The sequence below is a fragment of the Podarcis pityusensis genome (genome assembly GCF_964106645.2).
Source record: "Podarcis pityusensis genome assembly, chromosome: 4".
NCBI lineage: Eukaryota > Metazoa > Chordata > Lepidosauria > Squamata > Lacertidae > Podarcis > Podarcis pityusensis.
Genome location: NC_138027.1, coordinates 1,590,319 through 1,609,476, shown reverse-complemented (window position 1 = coordinate 1,609,476; position 19,158 = coordinate 1,590,319). Strand labels below are relative to the sequence as shown.

General features: G+C 52.3%; 1 protein-coding gene and 1 long non-coding RNA gene across 3 annotated transcripts in view; one reads left to right on the top strand and one right to left on the bottom strand.

Annotated features, from left to right (window-relative positions):
* LOC308475372 (hemoglobin subunit beta-1-like) overlaps window positions 1–17,318 on the bottom strand; it is a 114,597-nt gene extending 97,279 nt beyond the window's left edge. The window contains exons 1-3 of one of the 2 annotated variants that reach the window (XM_081002491.1): window positions 17,160–17,318; window positions 16,572–16,794; window positions 15,398–15,651 (exon numbers count right to left, since the gene is read on the bottom strand). In XM_081002491.1, coding sequence (XP_080858617.1) covers window positions 15,523–15,651; window positions 16,572–16,794; window positions 17,160–17,251 — 444 coding nt within the window. In that variant the 5' untranslated portion in view covers window positions 17,252–17,318 and the 3' untranslated portion in view covers window positions 15,398–15,522. Of the gene's footprint in view, window positions 1–15,397; window positions 15,652–16,571; window positions 16,795–17,159 lie in introns of those variants that run through there. The other variant, XM_081002490.1, reaches the window with a different exon arrangement.
* LOC308475451 lies at window positions 5,839–8,966 on the top strand. Its single transcript, XR_013985209.1, has 3 exons — window positions 5,839–7,583; window positions 7,706–7,881; window positions 8,753–8,966. It is a non-coding gene; the product is annotated as an uncharacterized lncRNA (long non-coding RNA).
* Window positions 17,319–19,158: the final 1,840 nt, after the last annotated feature.

Here is a 19,158-nt window from a genome sequence, read left to right as displayed (position 1 = left end):
CACTTTGACATGATTTTGAACTGCTGGGTTGGCAGGAGCAGGGACCGAGCAATGGCAGTTCACCCCGTCGCTGGGATTTGAACCGCCGACCTCCTGATCCGCAAGTCCTAGGCTCTGTGGTTTGACCCACAGCACCACCCGTATCCCAGTACCTGTGAGTAAGACCCATCAAATTCAAGAAGACACCCCTCTAGCTAGACACGCAGACAACTGCACTGTTACTTGTTGCCCTTAAATCCCATTTGTATTGGCCATGATTAACTTGATCTTGATGAGTTCTAAGCTCAACAAACTTAGTTTGGATTCCACTGTATGTTCTTATCTGTCAAATGGGAATAATAGGGACTTCCTTTGAAGGACTGTGCTAGATTATTCATTGCTAACCATCAGGCAGCATTTCTGGGCTTCTCAGAGGTGCCTAATCCATTGCCCCGTTATGCTCCTGATGAGCTTTGCAAGTTGCAGCGCCATTAAGAAAGGCCATGCTAGTCCGCCATGACAAGTGCTGCTAGAGAAAGCAGCAATGGAAGGGGGTGTCCTTTGCGGAGGATTCACCCAGCACACGCTTGAGCTCATGGGGAAAGAACACATGCCCCCCCCCAGACCGTGGCTGAATTCATTCCCCACAACCCAAAGGACAGGCTGTCCCCCAGACGGCACCCAGCGGACAACTGAGCAGATCTCCCACTGAAGATTCATCCTTCCTACCAGCCTTGGGGCGTGTAGTCATGTAAAAGTGTCAGTGGTATCTTAACAGAAATATAAACTCAAGAAACCTACGGCACCCAAAGTTATTTAGTGCAAGGAGCAGAAGTGATTTGCAGGTGATTAAATTTCTGGTGTTGATGCACCATAATTCCTTAGCAAAAGCAAATCAAAACATTAGTGGAGTAACTGGTGCACTGCAAAGCATAAAAGATCCTCAACGTTGATATGAAAAGCACTTGAGTTGGGTTTCTATGTCCTGTTGCTGCCTGGTTATTTGACTGACCAGTTCCCAGATGCAGGGCTGGGGAAAGTTCTGAACAAAACCAAACCAGAAACACTTTCCTGTGAGAAAACAGCACCAAAGGTCTTGTGCATGATCAGGGCCTGAAAGCTGCCCGTCAATCAGCTGTCTTCCTCTTTTGGCAGAGGGAATTGCTAGCCTGATGGACGGCCCTCTTATCATCAGAGAAATGCTGGAGGGTATGTGATCCTGGCTGCTGAAGATGGCTGGAAGGTCGTTTGTCCCGTCAGCTGGATGAGCTGATCTGCAGAGCCAAGAGGGCTCTCTGGGCCGTCTATAACTGAGGATCTGGGCTTGAGTTCCCCAACTGAAGCGGAAGGTAAGCCAGAGCAGTTGCTCTTTTGCTCAGCCTGTTAGATAAATCAACAGTGGGTCTATGAGCGTTTAGGAAAAGATGCTGCGATTACTGAGACCCAGCATAGGTTTCCCCAAAATAAGTCAGCCAGACCAATCTGATTGATTTTTTCTCTTTTCTAGACGGAGGTACAAACTTGGTGGATCAGGGGAATGCTGTGGACATAGTGTATCTTGAATTCAGTGAGGCTTTTGACAAAATCCCCCATGATATTCTAGCGAGGAAGCTGTTGAAATGGAGGTTGAACAAGGTAACTATTTGGTGGATTGGTAGCTGGTTGACAGACCAAACCCAAAGAGGACTCCTTAATGGTTCCTCATCAACCTGGGGAGAAGTGATAAGTCGTGTGCGCAGTGTGCTGTCCTGGGTCTGTTGTTGTTTGACGTCTTTATAAAGGACCTGGATGAAGGAATTGAGGGGATGCTCATCCAATTTCCAGATGACACCAAACTGGGAATGGTAGCTAATGCCGCAGAAAACACAATCGGGATTCAAAATGACCTTAACAGACATCCAAAAACTCTTTCAGATCATAATCCAATTTTGTGTGAAATTATAGGAATAGACTTTTCGTTGGAGACTGAATGATAATTTATTAGATGATCAAGAAATATATGAAAAAGCAGAAAAGACTTGAAAAGACTATTTTATGCATAATTGGAATGGAGAAATAAAAATCAGTGTAATGTGGGGGAGACCTGGCTTACTAGCAGTACATGTGAAAAGGATCTAGGGGTCTTGGTGGACCACAAGCTCAACATGAGTCCACAGTGTGATGCAGCAGCAAAAAAAGGGGAATGCTATTCTAGTCTGCTTCCACAGAAGTCTAGTGTCCAGATCCAGGGAAGTCACAGTCCTGCTCTCTTCTGCCTTGGTCTGACCACACCTGGAACACTGTGTCCACTTCTGGCCACCACAGTTTAAGAAGGATGTGGACAAGCTGGAAGGTGTGCAGAGGAGGGAGACCAGGGTGATCAAGGGTCTGGAAGGCAAGCCGTATGAGGAGCGGTTGAAGCCTGGAGAAGAGGAGACGGAGAGGAGATATGAGAGCCATCTTCAAATATCTCAAGGGTTGTCCCATGGAGGAGGGAGCGTGCTTGTTTTCTCCTGCTCTGGAGGGCAGGACTCGAACCAAAGGCTTCAAGATGCAAGAAAGGAGATTCCGGCTGATCATTTGGAAACACTCTCTGACAGTAAGAACAGTTCAGCAGTGCAACAGACTCCCACAAGCGGAGGTGGACTCTCCTTCCTTGGAGGTTTTTAAACAGAGTTTGGATAGCCAACTGCCAGGGATGCTTCAGCTGAGATTCCTGCGTTGCAGGGGGCTGGACTAGATGACCCCTGGAGTCCCTTACAGGTCTACGATTAAGTTTCTGGATCTCTTGGCTCTTGCAAAGCCAACCTGCTCTGCTAGTAACTCAGCACGTGGGACTCAGTCCAAGGACGGCTGTCGTAACTTGTGTGTTGCGCAAACACTGTAGGCTGCATGGCGTTGGCACCAGGCTGGGGAGTGGGCTGAAACAGTCGATTGGGCAGCGGTCCCTCTTAATGGATGCCACGTGGCTGTTGCATCAAAGTGCCGGCTGCCCTGACATACCTCTCCATCTGGTGAAGATAGGGACATCCTATTCCATAAGAGAATATAAATCATGCCCTACCCATCTGACTGGGTTGCCGCAGCCACTCTTAGCGGCTTCCAACATATACAAAAACACAATAAAACATTCAAAAACTTCCCTTTCCAGGGCTGCCTTCAGATGTCTTCTAAAGGTCGTATAGTTACTTATTTCCTTGGCTCGGGGGTTGCATAACTCCATACCCTCCACCATTTCCCTGGTGAAAACAGGGATATCCTAAGGGAAAGTGGGACATTCCGGGATCAAATCAGAAACTGGGAAAGAGGGACGCTTGGAGGGCCTGCCTTGAATGTCATGCTTAGAACTAGGAGTAGTCTCTCGTTTATCAATCCTCGTTGTGTCCTAGTAATCTGCGAAGGAGTTTGGGATATGGGTCTTCTTGTCCCAATTAATCCCCACAAAGACCCTGGGAGGTGGGCCAGGCCAAAAAAGAGGCGAGCTTTTTGGCGGGGTTCGAGTGCAAGTCTCCTTGCCCCTTTATCCTGCACCCGACGACAGCTGCCTCTCCTTCAACACTCCCCAAGTCCATGGCACATATTGGGCTGCTTCTGTTTTCAATGTGCATTTCGTGTTTTTACGTTGTGCTTTTATCCTGTAAACCGCCTGAGACCTGCGGGTATAGGGTGGCCTACCAATTTGGATGATGATGATGATGCAGTCCTATCATGGCGCCTTGTAGCTGCCTCTCCTCTCCACTCAGAGCTCCCCTTGCTTTCTTCACAGGGCTGGAACAGGAGCTGCTCAGGCATCCCTTTCTGGAAGGCTGTGGTGCACGGTCCCTGATTCAGGGTCCTGATCCTGCAGCCCCTTCTCTTCACCACCCATGGGCTCTCCCCCCCCCCCTCCTGGCTTGCTGCATGAGCTCCATATGCAGGGATGATTTTGCAGATCTGCCCAGCCTCCTGCTGAGTCAGGCCTGGCTCCCCCTGATAGCTCCGGCTGCAAGAGGCCGACCTGTTGCTCAGGAGGAGGTGAAAATGACTCTGCTGCAGATCACCCAAGCAGCAGCGATTCTGACACAGCAAAAATAAACTTTCGCCAAGCGAGCATTGGAATTAAAGGAGCATAACTCAGTCTGCAGGAGCATCACTGGTTGTGGGCGAGACTCGTTTGACAACAGAGAGAAACTGAACCTTTCATGTCCTCAGGCCAGTGGAACTCTCTGCCACTGGAGATTCAGGGGGCACCTTCCATGCAAAGCTTTAGTTGCCTGCTGAAAACATTTCTATTCCTCCCGGACAGTGTAGGCAATTAAGAACGCATCCTTTTGCAAATGGTTAATTGATGTCTGTTGTTCACTTTTTCAAAGGTTAAACAGGTATTATGTATTTACTGGTGTAAATCTCTTGGATATAGTTTTGTATGACACAGTGGTGTACAAATATTTTTATAAATGAATATGAAATGTTTTTATAAATACATATGAATGAAGGAAATAAACAAATGAGGAGAGCTGGGCTCCCGTTGCTCCCACTGGCCAACCAGATGTCCAACGGAAGCCCCCCAGCCCCCCTCCCCCTCCCGTGCTTTGCTCTCCCCTCCCCCAGTCACAGGCACTCAGTGGCTCAGACCATATCCCCTCAACTGTGCCAGAACAAACGGGACATCTCATTTTTCCCTGCGTGAGCATGGCAGTCATTTGGGGCCCCCTGCTCTCAGGCGATGTTGGAATGCGATCTCCCCTCAAAAAAGCACATTGGGGGAACCAGGGACCTTGTGTGGGTCACGTGATTCACGCAGGAGTGCGGCCCCAGAAGATGGGGTCCCGCTTTCCCCCCATGTGGCATTTGACAGTGTGCCATGGGCTGGGTTAAAGGAGCCTGGTAGCCACTGTGCCCAAGGTCCACGGAAAGGTCGTCTTCTGCTGCTGTGAATGTAATATCTTATTCTGAAATATTGTTTTGAGTTTCGGGTGGATGGTTTAGCCTGTATGATGCTGGAGCGAGTCCCTTCTCATTCCTGGACCCAGCGAGGGTTGAAATCCTTTGCTGAAGGAACCAGACAGCTTTCTAGGCCAGCGAATGGCCTGAGGGTGCAAGGAAGGCGCTTGCTCTGCGCCCGAGGACACCTGGCTGGCAGTCAGAAGGACAAAAGCCACAGGGGGAGCGGCTGCTTCCAAGCCTGGGACTGGGGGAGAACCTCGCCTCTGCTTCGTCTGGGAGACAGAGATTTCCATCAAGTTAATCATGTTAATCATGGCCAATAAAAATGGGATTTAAGGGCAACAAGTAACAGCGCAGTTCTCGGCGTGTCTAGCTAGATGGGTGTCTTCTTGAATTTGATGGGTCTTACTCACAAGTAACTCCCATCACAGAGAAATAGATACCTCTGGCAGGGCTTTAGGGCGAGTTCCTGGGAAATTTGAAACTGCCCTGTCCGATTGGATCAAGCTCCATTTAGCCCAGTGCTCTGTCACTGATGGTGGTCAGCCAGGGCATGAGGGTGGTGGGTTTTGTCCCCACCCTCAGCAAGGATGGGGAAACCCAAATCTTCTCAGGCTCTGTACTCAACGTACAGTGAAAGCACATGATTCCCCCCAAAGACTTCTGGGAAGTGTAGTTTACCCCCTCAAAGAGCCACAATAATTAACAAACTGCAGCTCCCGTGATTCAGCTGGAAGCTCAATCTCTTTCTTCAGTGCTGGAGATGGGACAATGTTCTCTCCTGCACCTGAAAGCAGCAAGCCAGCTTGGGGGTGGCAGGCTGTGTTTGTCCTACGATGCCTCACCACTGTGTCCTCCAGCCCAGCATCTGCCCCTGAAGCAGCCACCTCACTCCCAATGACAGGGGTGGCCCTGGGCAATCCTGGCCACATGCCCTGATCTGTGCCAGGGCCCAAGAAAGCATTGCAAACAGAGTTGCAATCGCTTGAGGATAATTGAGCCCATTGAGGATAATTAAGTGCACTTACAGATGATGATTATTACTTCACCATGTATCAATTGAGGGCCCTTGGAATGTAGGACAGGACTCTGCCCCAGGGAGCTCACATTCAGGTTTGACAGCGTGGGGAGAGAACAGCAGAGGGAGAGTTGGAAGCGGCAGGGGTAGGAAGACAGGGAGGTTCAACAAGGGCAGGGATTGAGAGCCCACTGCCTGCCAATGGGAAGCAGAGTCAGACCACATCCGGAAGACCTCAGGTTCCCCATCCCTGAGCAAGAGCTTCATTCGAAATATGGGCTTTGAAGCAGATGAGGTGTACAAAAGGGAGCAGGAATGACGAAAGAATTGGAGACTTCTAAAGTGACCCAAAGTCATACAACCAGAAAAGTTGAGGCCACAGGCAGACATTTCTCAGGAGAAAGATGATTCTGCGCCCCTTGAAAGGTCACCTGAATCAGTCAAGGCAAATACACACAATCAAGTTTTATAGGCTTGAGAAAATTTAACAAACAATTGCAGAATTCTGGGGACTTGAAGGTCTAGAATGTCTGCTGAAAGTTCTCTTGGAAATTCCTAGTGCTCCCTCACAGAACTCCATTTCCCAGAGTTCCTTGGGAATGACAAAAGTCAGAGCCTTCTTGGTCAGGCCAAAGGAGACCCATTGAGTCCAGGATCCTCTTCTCCCAATGGCCAACTATGGACCCCAATGGGCAAGCAGGATTGGAGCCCCAGAGCCTCTCCCTTGACGCCGTTTCCTGCAAGTGGGATTCAGAAGCATCGCTGCCTCTGATGGTGGAGGGAGAGCAGAGCCAGCCGGACTAGGAGCCATTAGGGCTTTTTCAGCCGTGGCTCCGATCTGGTGGAACACTCTGTCACAAGAGACCAGGGCCCTGTGGGACTTGACATCTTTCCGCAGGGCCTGCAAGACAGAGCTGTTCCACCAGGCCTTTGGCCAGGGCACAGCCTGACTCCCTCCCTCGGCAATCTTCGCGGAGCTCTGGCCCAATGGTTGCCAGTGGCTTGAATTAATTAATTTTATAATGAATGATTTTAGAGTGTTGTTTGTGCTGTACTTTTGTACTGTTTTATTGTTGTTAGCCGCCCTGAGCCCGGCTTCGGCTGGGGAGGGCGGGATATAAATAAAATTTATTATTATTATTATTAGAGCTTTTCCTCCATGAATCTGTCTAGTCCGTCTTTCAGGCCACCCAGGTTGACATCTGATGTCTTTCCACGGGGAGGGAGCCACTGCCAAGAAGGCCCTTTGCCTGGTACCCTGTAGCTGAATCACCGGAGGAGGAGGACCTCAGTGTCTGGGCTGAGCGATGGGGGTGGAGACGGTCCTTTGGGGCTGCCTTCAGATGTCTTCTAAAGCCTTTATACTTGCTTGTCTCCTTGGCACAGGGGTGGCATTACTCCATACCCTCCAGGATTTCTCAGGGGAAAATAGGCATGTCTTAAGGAAAAGCAGGACATTCTTAGATCAAATCAGAAACCAGGTCGGCTTCTGTAAATCTGGGAGGAGGAGCTTTGGCGCAGGGTATAAAAGGCTCCAGCCCTGGAAGAAGCTCCAGCTCAGCCCAGAAGGTTTTCTCCAGCAGCCGAGAGAAGCTCCCAGCCCACAGCCAGCCATCATGGCCGAAATGCAGATCAACTTCAATTTGGTTCAGGACGTCAATAGTGCAGAAGTCCTTGGCTGGTAAGTCCAGGGGTGGTTGCCTCTCTAGGCAGGTTGGGCAGGTGCTCCTCTTTCCACCTGGATAATAACCATCCATGCCTCTCCCTTTTTCCTTCCTTCCTTCCTTTGTTCCTTCTCTGCAGCCTGCTGGTGGTCTACCCCTGGTGCCAGAGGCTCTTCGCTCGCTTCGGGAACAGCTCCAGCCCTGCCCTCTCATTAGGAACCTCTCCAGCCCTCTTTGCACGAGGTCAAGGAGGCTTTTTCCGAGCTGCCTGAACTGCTGTGCGACAATTTCCACCTGGACCCCGTCAACTTCAGGGTGAGGCTGCTCCCCCACCCCAAGGGGCTGCCTGGCAGGAGGGACTGGGGGTGCCGTGTGTGTGTGTGTCACTCTGGGTGGCTCACAGGACATAAAAGATTAGACATTAAAAATTTCCTGATACGGGGTTGCCTTCAGATTTCAGTTAGTTGTTTATTTCCCTGACATCTGGTGGGAGGGCATTCCACAGGGCGGGCGCCACAACCGAGAAGGCCCTCTGCCTGGTTCCCTGTAACCTCACCTCTCACAGTGAGGGAACTGCCAGAAGGGAGCTGGACCTCAGAGTCTGGGCTGAACAATGGGGGTGGAGACCCTCCTTTGGGTATACAGGGCTGAGGCCTTTTAGGGCTTTCAAGGTCAACACCAAAACTTTGAATTGTGCTCAGCGATCTTAACAGCCACTGCCAGTCACCAGTCTAGCTGCCGCATTCTGGATTAGTTGCAGTTTCCGCGTCACCTTCAAAGGTAGCCCCACATGGGGGGCATTGCAGTAGTCCAAGCGGGAGATAACTAGAGCATGCACCACTCTGGTGAGACAGTCTGCGGGCAGGTAGGGTCTTATCCTGTGGACCAGATGGAGCTGGGAGACAGCTGCCCTGGACACAGAAATGACCTGTGCCTCCATGGACCGCTGTGAGTCCAAAATGACTCCCAGGCTGCGCACCTGGTCCTTCAGGGGCACAGTTACCCCATTCAGGACCAGGGAGTCCCCCAGACACCCGCTTGCCCCCAGTCCACCCTAAACAGTGCTTCTGTCTTGTCAGGATTCAGTCTCAATCTGTTGAATCTGTTGTGGGATCTGTTGTGGGGAGAGGGTGTCCCACGCATGGGCCCCCTGGCAGAAGGAGTCACCCCCTCTTTTCTCTTCCAGCTCCTGGGCGAGGTCCTCATCACCCTCCTGCTAGCCCCCCCTTGGACAGGAATTCACCCCTGCTTGCCACCATGCCTTCCACAAGCTGGTCGGGGTGGTGGCTCATGCGCTGGCCTGCCGGTCCCACTGAGACACCCCAGGGAGAAGCGGCCGCCTCCTGCTGGTCTCCCCTTCCAGGCCCCATGTGACGCTTGACCCTCTAATAAATCCTCCCTCTGCAATATGACCTGGTTTCCTGTGTCTCCTTCTCTGGGATGGAGGGAGGGGACTGGCCTGGGCGTGGGGTGTAGAAACACCTCCTGTTAGTTGGGGGGCTGGGAAAGGGGGGGCTTCTCTGTCACTCAAGAGGAACCATTGAGCACCACTGGGGGGGGGGGTTCAGGACTCTGTGGCACTTTGCCCCCCTCCCTGAAGCTGGAGTGCTTTTCGGAGCCAGGGACCCCCGCTGTTTCCCCAAATCCTTCATCCTCAAAGCTCCTGCCAGACTGACCCCCCCATGCCCCAATCGCCCCCCCCCCCGTCATCTCCCCACCCAGTTCTGCTCAGTTGCCCTCTCTGATCTTCCTGCTCTGGAGAAATTGGGGGTGAGAGACTCAGAGGGTGTTGCGGACCCTTCCCCTGCTCTGGAATCCATCCCTCTGAATAAGGGGTGGGGGTACCAACAGGGGCCACCCAGAGAGACCCCCAAGGGCCACTCCCCCCCCCCCGCAATGCCCCTCCCTGCCTCTTTCCAGATGGGTGTCAGGGATGGAGCTGCCTCTTGATCGGCAGAGAGAGGGGGGAATTCATTTCGTTTTATCCATTTATTTGTTTATTAAATTTGGAGGTTCACAGGATGGAATTACGATATAAAAACACAAAACACATAATCAAATAAAAACAAAGACAACCCAATAAACACCCCGCCTACATATTTCACACCCATAATAGCATCAAAAGAATTTACCACCTTCATTGGAACATCAAACAAAGCGATCCAAAATAAAACGCCAGGGGGGCAGCGAACCCGGCAAGTCGCCCTTTGGGGGTCCCAGGCGGAGGTCTATGGGGGTATGGGGCAGGTCTCCCCTAACCTTCCGAGGGTATCGAAAGGGCACGACCCGCGCTCGCCCGGTAATTTATTTTGGGGGGGGGGGTGAGCCAGGATGGAAAACCCTGTCTCCCAGACGAAGCAGAGGCGAGGTTCTCCCCCAGTCCCAGGCTTGGAAGCAGCCGCTCCCCCTGTGGCTTTTGTCCTTCTGACTGCCAGCCAGGTGTCCTCGGGCGCAGAGCAAGCGCCTTCCTTGCGCCCTCAGGCCATTCGCTGGCCCAGAAAGCTGCCTGCCTCCTTCAGCAAAGGATTTCAAACTGTCCCCAAACAGCCCTGGCCAACTCCCGTGGGGAGGGCGGGGAACAGCTTTGAATGGAGACACAATTGGCAAGCGAAGAGGCACACGCCCCCGTGGAAGAGATCCTGACTTCTGATGCAGGAGAAAAGCATCTCTTTGGAAAGATGCTGATTTCTGCTTTGCTTGAACGGGGCAAGCAGGGGAGGGAATCTTTTAAGTTATGGGGCTTTTTCGGGATCTGCGTCATGTCCCTTCCCCTGAAGCAAGGAATGCAAAGATTTCGGGAGGAGCGGACTTTAAATTTGCCTCTTTGCCATGGATTAGTTTTAGAAGTAAGGACTTTGCCTGAAAGAAGATGGAGAGCAACAACCTTGAGGGACTTTTGAGGGATTTTGTTCCCCCCTTGGGACTTCCTCCTGAGAAATAAAAGCAGTAAAGAAGAAAAGAGGGGTGACAACTGGATCGACTGTCTGCTAAGCAGGAAGATTTATGAGTTCAGGGGGGAGGAAGGAGAGGAGACCAGGATTTTGTGGAGATTACATCAGCCCACCTCCTTGGAGCCTGAAGGTGGAAACAAGAACAGCGATAGGGACAGGAGGGACCACATTGTGCAGCATCTTGACGGCTTTTGAGACGCAAAAGAAGAGAAATGGATTCTGCATATTTCTTAATGAGCTGGCTGTATGTAAAATTGAGGATTAAATTTGGAGGAATGTGAAGGGTGGGTGGCGCTAGAAGATTGGCAGTGTTTGCAGTGGGGCTGTATATTATATATTTATACAAAACACCTCTAGGGGTTTCATGTTCACCCTCTGCAGTCCGCGCTAGTGAGGCTGAGTTGCTGGTTATGGGGGCCGGAGGTCGGACAGCCCTGTTCAAGGCCAGGTAAGGGAGGAAGGTGTGAATGTTGTCTGGGAGGAAGCAGGGCCTAAGAAAACATTGCAAACAGAGTTTCAATCGCTTGGCTATTGAGGATAATTGAGGCACTTAAGGATAATTAAGTGTACTTTCAGATTATTATTATTATTATTATTATTATTATTATTATTATTGGTTTAACAATTGAGGGGCCTTGGAGTGTAGGACAGGACTCTGCCCCAGGGAGCTTACATTCAGGTTTCACAGCATGGGGAGAGAAAAGCAGAGGGAGAGTCGGAAGCGACAGGCCCCTGCAGCAGTTTATTTTCTCTGGTAAAATTCCAAAACAAGCAAACTTCAAACCTAAGAAAACGTCAACAACTGTGGTCGGCCCTCACGCATGTTCACTTCATCAGCCTGAAGGTGGAAATAAGAGCAGCGAAAGGGACAGGAGGGACCACATTGTGTAGCATCTTGACGGCTTCTGAGACTTTCAGACAGAAAAGAAGAGAAAAGGATTGCGCATATTTCTTAATGAGCTGGTTGTGTGTAAAACTGAGGATTAAATTTGGTGAAATGTAAAGGGTGGGTGGCGCTAGAAGATTGGCAGTGTTAGGGGGGAGTGTATATTATATATTTATACAAAAAAAAACCCCTAGGTGTTTCATCTTCTGTCAGGAGCTTGTTCTACACCCGAGTAGGACCCTGGCAGAGACACGTGCCCGATTGGCATGTTCCCTCCCTCCTGGTTGATCGTTCGGGAGCTTCATTAGCTTTCTTCAGCCCAAACATCACAGCGACCAATGCCAACAGACACCGGCACACTTAGGGATTCCCAGAGTCTTCACAGCTTGTGTAACAGAGCTCAGCAACTCAGCATTTTGGCTAATCTACTTTATTTACATATAAACAGACAGGGAGCACTGCACCATGGCTCCCTCTCTCTCTAGCATCAGACAGCAAAGAGAAAAAGAACAATAGTCCCACTTCACAGAACAGAGTAACACAAACATCCTGTCTCCGTCACTTCCCACTCTGTGGAGTCAAAACATACACCGTCATGTGATAGACAAAAATCCCATGACTGCAACCGTGGAGCAGGAATTCTAACAGTCCGCACTAGTGAGGCTGAGTTGTTGGATACTGGGGCCAGAGGTCAAACAGCCATGTTCAAGGCAAAATAAAACCTAAAGTAGGTATTCAAAGCAATGTAATTAAAAGCGAACTAAAATATTGCTACGTGCCACCCCAGTCTCCAAGCGGTGCATGACTCCAAGCCGTTTCTGCTCTGCTGTGTTTTATTGACCTCCCTTAGGAATGTTTCGTTAAAGATAATTGTTTAAGTTCATTGTTTTGCTAAATGTCCTCTGTATACTTGACATTCCTTTGCAATGTCTTATTCTAAAATATTGTTTTGAGTTTCGGGTGGGTGGCTTAGCCCGTGTGATGCTGGAGAGAGTCCCTTCTAATTCCCATGCTTCCTGTGTGGGTATGATTAGTTTATTACAAGTTCAGCCATTATTTATCAAAGGAATCTTCTGTCCATGGTTTGTAAGCCAAACCAGGGAGGCTTGAATTTCTGCAAAAACCCCAAGTTTATGGAGGTGGAATAAAATTGGACGAAAGTGTGTAAAAAAAAAATTACGGTAATCCTTTGCTGAAGGAGGCAGGCAGCTTTCTGGGCCAGCGAATGGCCTGAGGGTGCAAGGAAGGCGCTTGCTCTGCGCCCGAGGACACCTGGCTGGCAGTCAGAAGGACAAAAGCCACAGGGGGAGCGGCTGCTTCCAAGCCTGGGACTGGGGGGGGGGGGACCAAGACCTTGTGGGGTGCAGTGCTATGAGCTCCTCCAGCCTATGCTCAGCTTGTATATATATGGAAATAAAAGCAGATTTTTAAAAGGGACCCCAGTCTCCTCTGACCTTCATTCCAAGGAATATGAATTCTTGGTAAGCGCCTGAAACTCATGGCGTCCTGCACATTTTGGAGATTGGGGTGGCGGTTAGCAATATTTTAAGGTAAATGGACCCCTGACCATTAGGTCCAGTCGTGGCCGACTCTGGGGTTGCGGCGCTCATTTCGCTTTATTGGCCGAGGGAGCCAGCGTACAGCTTCCGGGTCATGTGGCCAGCATGACGAAGCCGCTTCTGGCGAACCAGAGCAGTGCACGGAAACGCTGTTTAACTTCCCGCCGGAGCGGTACCTATTTATCTACTTGCACTAGTGTGAACTGCTAGGTGGGCAGGAGCAGGGACCGAGCAACGGGAGCTCACCCCATTGCGGGGATTCGAACCGCCAACTTTCTGATCTGCAAGTCCTAGGCTCTGTGGTTTAACCCACGGCGCCACCTGCGTCCCTTAGCAATATTTTAGTTCCCTCTAAATTATGTTGCTTTGAATGCATCCCTTAGATTTTATTTTGCCAATTATTTTCATCGATCTCCCATAATTTTTAACAAGTTGTCACCAAATGAATACAAATTCAATACAGATTTAAAAGCTGCCTTCTCTCCCACCCCCAAATGCCCCCTCTGTTTTCCCGACTGCTTCACTCCTTCACTTCACATCCACTTTCCTCCAGGCAGTGTTGATGAGCTGCTTCTCTTCGGCCTTCCAGTGCACCATGATGGATGCCTGTGGGCTGGGACAGGGTTACGAGACGTCCCTGTTTCCCGGGGACAGTCCCCGGGTTTGCAAATAAGTCCCCGGACAAATTCCATTCCCGGAATGTCCCCGGATTTCATCTAATGTCCCTGGGAAACGCAGCAGCGGCAGTCTCAGCAGCCCAGAGCAGTTGGCTCTGGCTGGCTTCAGGAGCTGCTTGGAAGTCCCCATATGATGGTGTCGCAGGGGCTCCAAGATGCAGCTTCCGGGCTGCCTCCACCTTCCCTGATGCCAGCAACTAAGCTGTGAAGGGGGGCTTCATGCTGCCTATCAGAGCAGCCTCCCAACTCCTACTTGCGTGCAAGCAGGAGCAGGGCGGGGATCTCTCAACCAGGAAGGGAGGCTTCACGAGGCTTCACGCTGCCTATCTGAGCTTGTGTGCAAGCAGGAGGGGGCAGGGATCTCTCAGTTAGGCAACGGGAAGCCTCCCTTCCCAGCTGACGGATCCCCGCCCCTTCCTGTTTGCATGCAAGTAGGAATGGGAGTGGGGCTGTCCGATGGGAAGGGAGGCAACGTGCTGACCGAGCCTCACAGCCACCGCCGCTCTCAGCCCTCCTTCTCCGCCTTCCATGCCTGACCCACCACACACCGCTTCACCACCACAACTGAGCTGGGCTGAACCGGAGCTCCTTCCAGGGCTGGAGCCTTTTATACCCTGGGCCAAAGCTCCTCCTCCTCCTCTGGGGCCCAGCTTGGTGGGGCTGAGGAGCAGGAGGGGGGAAGAGGCTGGCCGTGGGGTGTGGCGCCCTGGGCCAAGCAGGAGGCCCCAGATAGCTGCTTCTCTCTAGAAGACATCAGGCCCCAGCTGCTCTCTTTATCATCTCCTCGCAAGCAGCAGGACCAGGACTGAGCACACAGCCCAGGAGACTCCCTGGAAGCTCACAGTCCGAGAGCCATTTTGCAGGGGCAAAACACACCCCACAGATCTCATGTGGCATTTAGACCCATTGCACAGATGAAGGAGCAATGGGAGCCACAAGGGAAATGTCCGGGATGACTCAAACCCAGAGCTTCCCTCAATGAGCCTCCAAAAAGGGGGTGTCTACGATTGGCAGGACGCCGGGGGAAGAGGGGCTGGAGTCTGGCTTGAAAGAGGGGGGCAGTGATTTGTGGGGAACTGGGCCAGTCGGGAGGCAAGAGTCGGAAGCAGGGGACGCTTCAGAGCTGGAGGAAGAGGAGGATGAGGCAGGCCAGGGAAGGGCCAGGGGCTTCCCCACCTTCTCCTGAACCTCCATCTCCCAGAACCAGGACCGGACTGAAGAGGGAAGAGCAAAACAAGGATTATTGGGGGGTAATTATCCTTGCAATTTTCACCCAGAGACAGGAGGGAAAGGGCTTCCCTTGCAGTTCGTCTCAATACCTGGCTCTCGTTCTGGCATGGATTGTGGGCGGCAGGGAGGCGCTGAGTGCAAAAGCACTTTGCCTGCCAAAAAACCTCCTGTGCCACCAATAAGAAGCAGAGGTTCTCTTGTTAATTAGAGCTTAATTGGACTAAAGTACAGGTGCGTGCTAGAAAAGATGAGATCATAAACTGCAAAACAGAACCAGCGGCAAGGTTGTTAATGTTGGAACTTGAATCATTGGAAATTACTAAAAATGCTTAAACAAAAGGAATAAGAAGAGGGAAGATTGCCCTGAAACACCCCCCACTGGTGCTCAATGGTTCCTCTTGAGTGACAGAGGACAGAGAAGCCCCCCCCCCACTTTTCTAGCCCACCGCCAGCCAGCTAACAGGAGGGGTCTTCCCCCCAGGCCTGTCCCCCCCCCCCGTCCCAGAGAAAGAGACACAGGAAACCAGGTCAGATTGCAGAGGAAGGATTTATTAGAGGGTCAAGCGTCACATTGGGGCAGGAAGGGGTGTCCCCCACCCCACCCGGTGGGTGGCGAGACCAGCAGGAGGCAGCCGCTTCTCCCTGGGGGTGTCTCAGTGGTACCGGAGGGCCAGCGCATGAGCCACCACCTTGACCAGCTTGTGGAAGGCATGGTGGTAAGCAGGGGTGAATTCCTTCCCAAAGCGCGCGGCCAGCATGGTGATGAGGACCTCTCCCAGGAGCTGGAAGAGAAAAGAGGGGGTGACTCCTTCCGCCAGGGGGCCCGTGTGCGGAACGCCCTCTCCCCACAACCCCCACCCCACACAGCCACAGCTGGCGGCTGTGGGGTCAAGCCCAAAGGCCAGCTGGGATGGATGAAGGGGTTTGGGGTCCCCTGGAAGGAGGCTGGTCCAGGAGGCAACAGACAGAACCCCACACCGTCCCAGGCTGGCATTGCCATGCCAGGAGAGGTTTGGTGCCAAGAAGCAAACTGGCCCCTGCCAGGGACCTCCTGGGCTCGGCCTCTCCTAGCCGGACAGATCCTTGCTTGACCAGGGACAAGTCAGAAGGAGGAAGGGCAAAGGCCCACAGGCTCCATTTGAAGGGCCAGAAGGCAAGAGAGTCCATCGAGTTGCCCTTCTTTCCGAGGTAAAGGGGTTGGCTTGCTCAGGGCGTGGCTGAAGGTGCCCACGGATGAGGGGAGCCCACGCTGACTCGCCAGGAGATGACGCCACGAGGATTGTGAAAGATAGCCAGGAACTCTCCCCTACTTGGGTATGTGGGTTTAGTTAAAATTCATTGATTTATGTCGCTGCTCCATAAAAAATGCATCACATAAAAATAATACGGTAAAATCACACAAAGTTCAAAACAAGTTAAACGCATGAGAAAAGAGAAGGCTGGAATTTGTTTTCTGGTGCGCAAGAGGGCAGGATCCGAACCAATGGATTTAAACAACAAGAAAGGAGATTCCCATTAGATATTAAGAGGAACTTTCTGAATATTAGGAGCTTTTACGGACTCCCTTGGAAGACTCTCCTTCACTGGAGGTTGTTAAGCAGAGGGTGAGATTCCCTCAGGGGATTGCGACCCTGCAGAGGGGACCTCAGGCACCCATCCCCCCGCCCTCCCCCAGGCAGCCCTTGGGGGCAGGCAGGCTCACCCCGAAGTTGACGGGGTCCACGTGGAGCTTGTCGCAGTGAAGCTCGCTCAGCTTGGCAAAGGTCTCCTTGATCTTGTCCAGGTTCTTGATGGCCTCTTCGAAGGAGGCCAGGACCTTGTGGCCGTGCTGCTGGACTTTGGTGTTGGCACAGATGGCGGCAGGGCTGGAGAGGTCCCCAAAGTGCATGAATAATCTCTGGGTCCAGGGGAAGACGATCAGCAAGCTGGAGAGAAGGAAGGAAGGAGAAAGAAGAAGAGGAGGAGGAGGAGGAGAAAGAGTTTGGATTTGAGATCCCGCTTTATCACTACCCGAAGGAGTCTCACAGCGGCTAACGTTCTCCTTTCCCTTCCTCCCCCAAACACTCTGTGAGGTGAGTGGGGCTGAGAGACTTCAGAGAAGTGTGACTGGCCCAAGGTCACCCAGCAGCTGCATGTGGAGGAGCGGAGATGCGAACCCGGTTCCTCAGATTACGAGTCCACCACTCTTAACCACTACACCACACCGGGAGAGGCATGGATGGTCATTCTCCAGGTGGAAAGAGGAGAGCCTGCCCAGCCTGCCCAGAGAGGCAACCACCCCTGGCCTTACCAGGCAAGGGTATCCCCACCCATGGCGGCCACGTCCACTTTGCTCCAGCAATTGCTGATGAGCTGCTTCTCTTCGGCGGTCCAGTGCACCATGATGGCTGGCTGTGAGCTTCTCTCGGCTGCTGGAGAAAACCTTCTGGGCTGAGCTGGAGCTCCTTCCAGGCTGGAGCCTTTTATACCCTGGGCCAAAGCTCCTCCTCCTCCTCTGGGGCCCAGCTTGGTGGGGCTGAGGAGCAGGAGGGGGGAAGAGGCTGGCCGTGGGGTGTGGCACCCTGGGCCGAGCAGGAGGCCCCAGATAGCTGCTTCTCTCTAGAAGACATCAGGCCCCAGCTGCTCTCTTTATCATCTCCTCGCAAGCAGCAGGACCAGGACTGAGCACACAGCCCAGGAGACTCCCCGGAAGCTCACACTCCGAGAGCCATTTTGCAGGGGCAAAACACACCCCACAGATCTCATGTGGCATTTAGACCCATTGCACAGATGAAGGCGCAATGGGAGCCACAAGGGAAATGTCCGGGATGACTCAAACCCAGAGCTTCCCTCAATGAGCCTCCAAAAAGGGGGTGTCTACGATTGGCAGGACGCCGGGGGAAGAGGGGCTGGAGTCTGGCTTGAAAGAGGGGGGCAGTGATTTGTGGGGAACTGGGCCAGTCGGGAGGCAAGCGTCGGAGGCAGGGGATGCTTCAGAGCTGGAGGAAGAGGAAGATGAGGCAGGCCAGGCCAGGGAAGGGCCAGGGGCTTCCCCACCTTCTCCTGAACCTCCGTCTCCCAGAACCAGGAGGGGACTGAAGAGGGAAGGGCAGAGGGAGCTTCTGTGCAGGCGCAGAGCATAAACGGAGGGAGGGAGAGTCGCCCCTGTTGTTGCAGCTGCTCATAGAGCGCAGACCTGGGAAGAGCTGCATCCTAGCGAGTGTTATATTGGGCAAGAAAGAGCTAGCTCTCTGCCATGTGCCTTCCTTGGGCTGGGAAGAGCCCCTGAAGCCAGCCATGCCAGCTCCATGGAAGGAAACAGAGCTGGGAGTGGATGGCTTTCAAGCACCGAGAGACTAGACTCCAGAGCTGGAGAAGAAGGTCTGTGAATGTTCACAGTTGGCTCTCTGCCGTGTGTCTCTCATTGACTGTGAAGGGCAGCCCTTGGAGCTTCATGGAGAGGCTGGTGCAGGGGGAGTATTTATTTATGATCCACCCTTCCCGGCAAGGTCCCCGGAGGGGCTGCAAGCTCAAAGCGCCTCCTCGGTAGTGGCCCCCGCCCTGTGGAACGCCCTCCCACCAGATGTCAAGGAAATAAACAACTGTCCGACTTTTAGAAGACATCTGAAGGCAGCCCTCTTTAGGGAAGTTTTGAATGTTTGGTGTTTTATCGCTTTATTATACTTAATATTCTGTTGGGAGCCACCAACTACTACTACTAATAATAAAAATAAAAAACAAGAGTTTAAAGTAACTTGCCACATTTGTCTCTGTGGCCGCGCAATGCCTCCAGCTGCAGAGGCAGTCTACCTGTCTCCTTCCCTGGGGAACCTGGGTGGGGAGAGGGCTGCAGAAGAGGTGTCCAGTTGGCCCCTGCAGGGAAGAGGGTGCCAGACAGGATGAGGCCCTTCTGAGGTGGCCAGCATGCCCACATTGGCCACAGGATGGGCCAGAATTCTCCCAAGGGAAACCAGCCCCCAGAACCTGAGCCCAAGAGGCCCTTTCCCCCCTCCTCAGAAGGATCTTTGCCCCCAACTGACTGCGGAGCCACAGCAGAGCCCTCCTGGCAGCAGCCATTGGCAGCCCCCTCTTCCTCCACGAAATTGTCCGATCTTCTTTCAGAGCCATCCAAGTTGGTGGGCATCTCTGCCTCCTGTGGCAGGGAGTTCCACAGATTAACTCCGTGCTGCATGAAGAAGGACTTTGTAATCAGTGCTGAATCTCTTCCTGACATGTCAGAAGTTCTAGAGAGGGAGGAAAGCTTCTCTCTTCCACTTTCTCCAGGCCAGGCGTCGGTTTATAAACCTCCT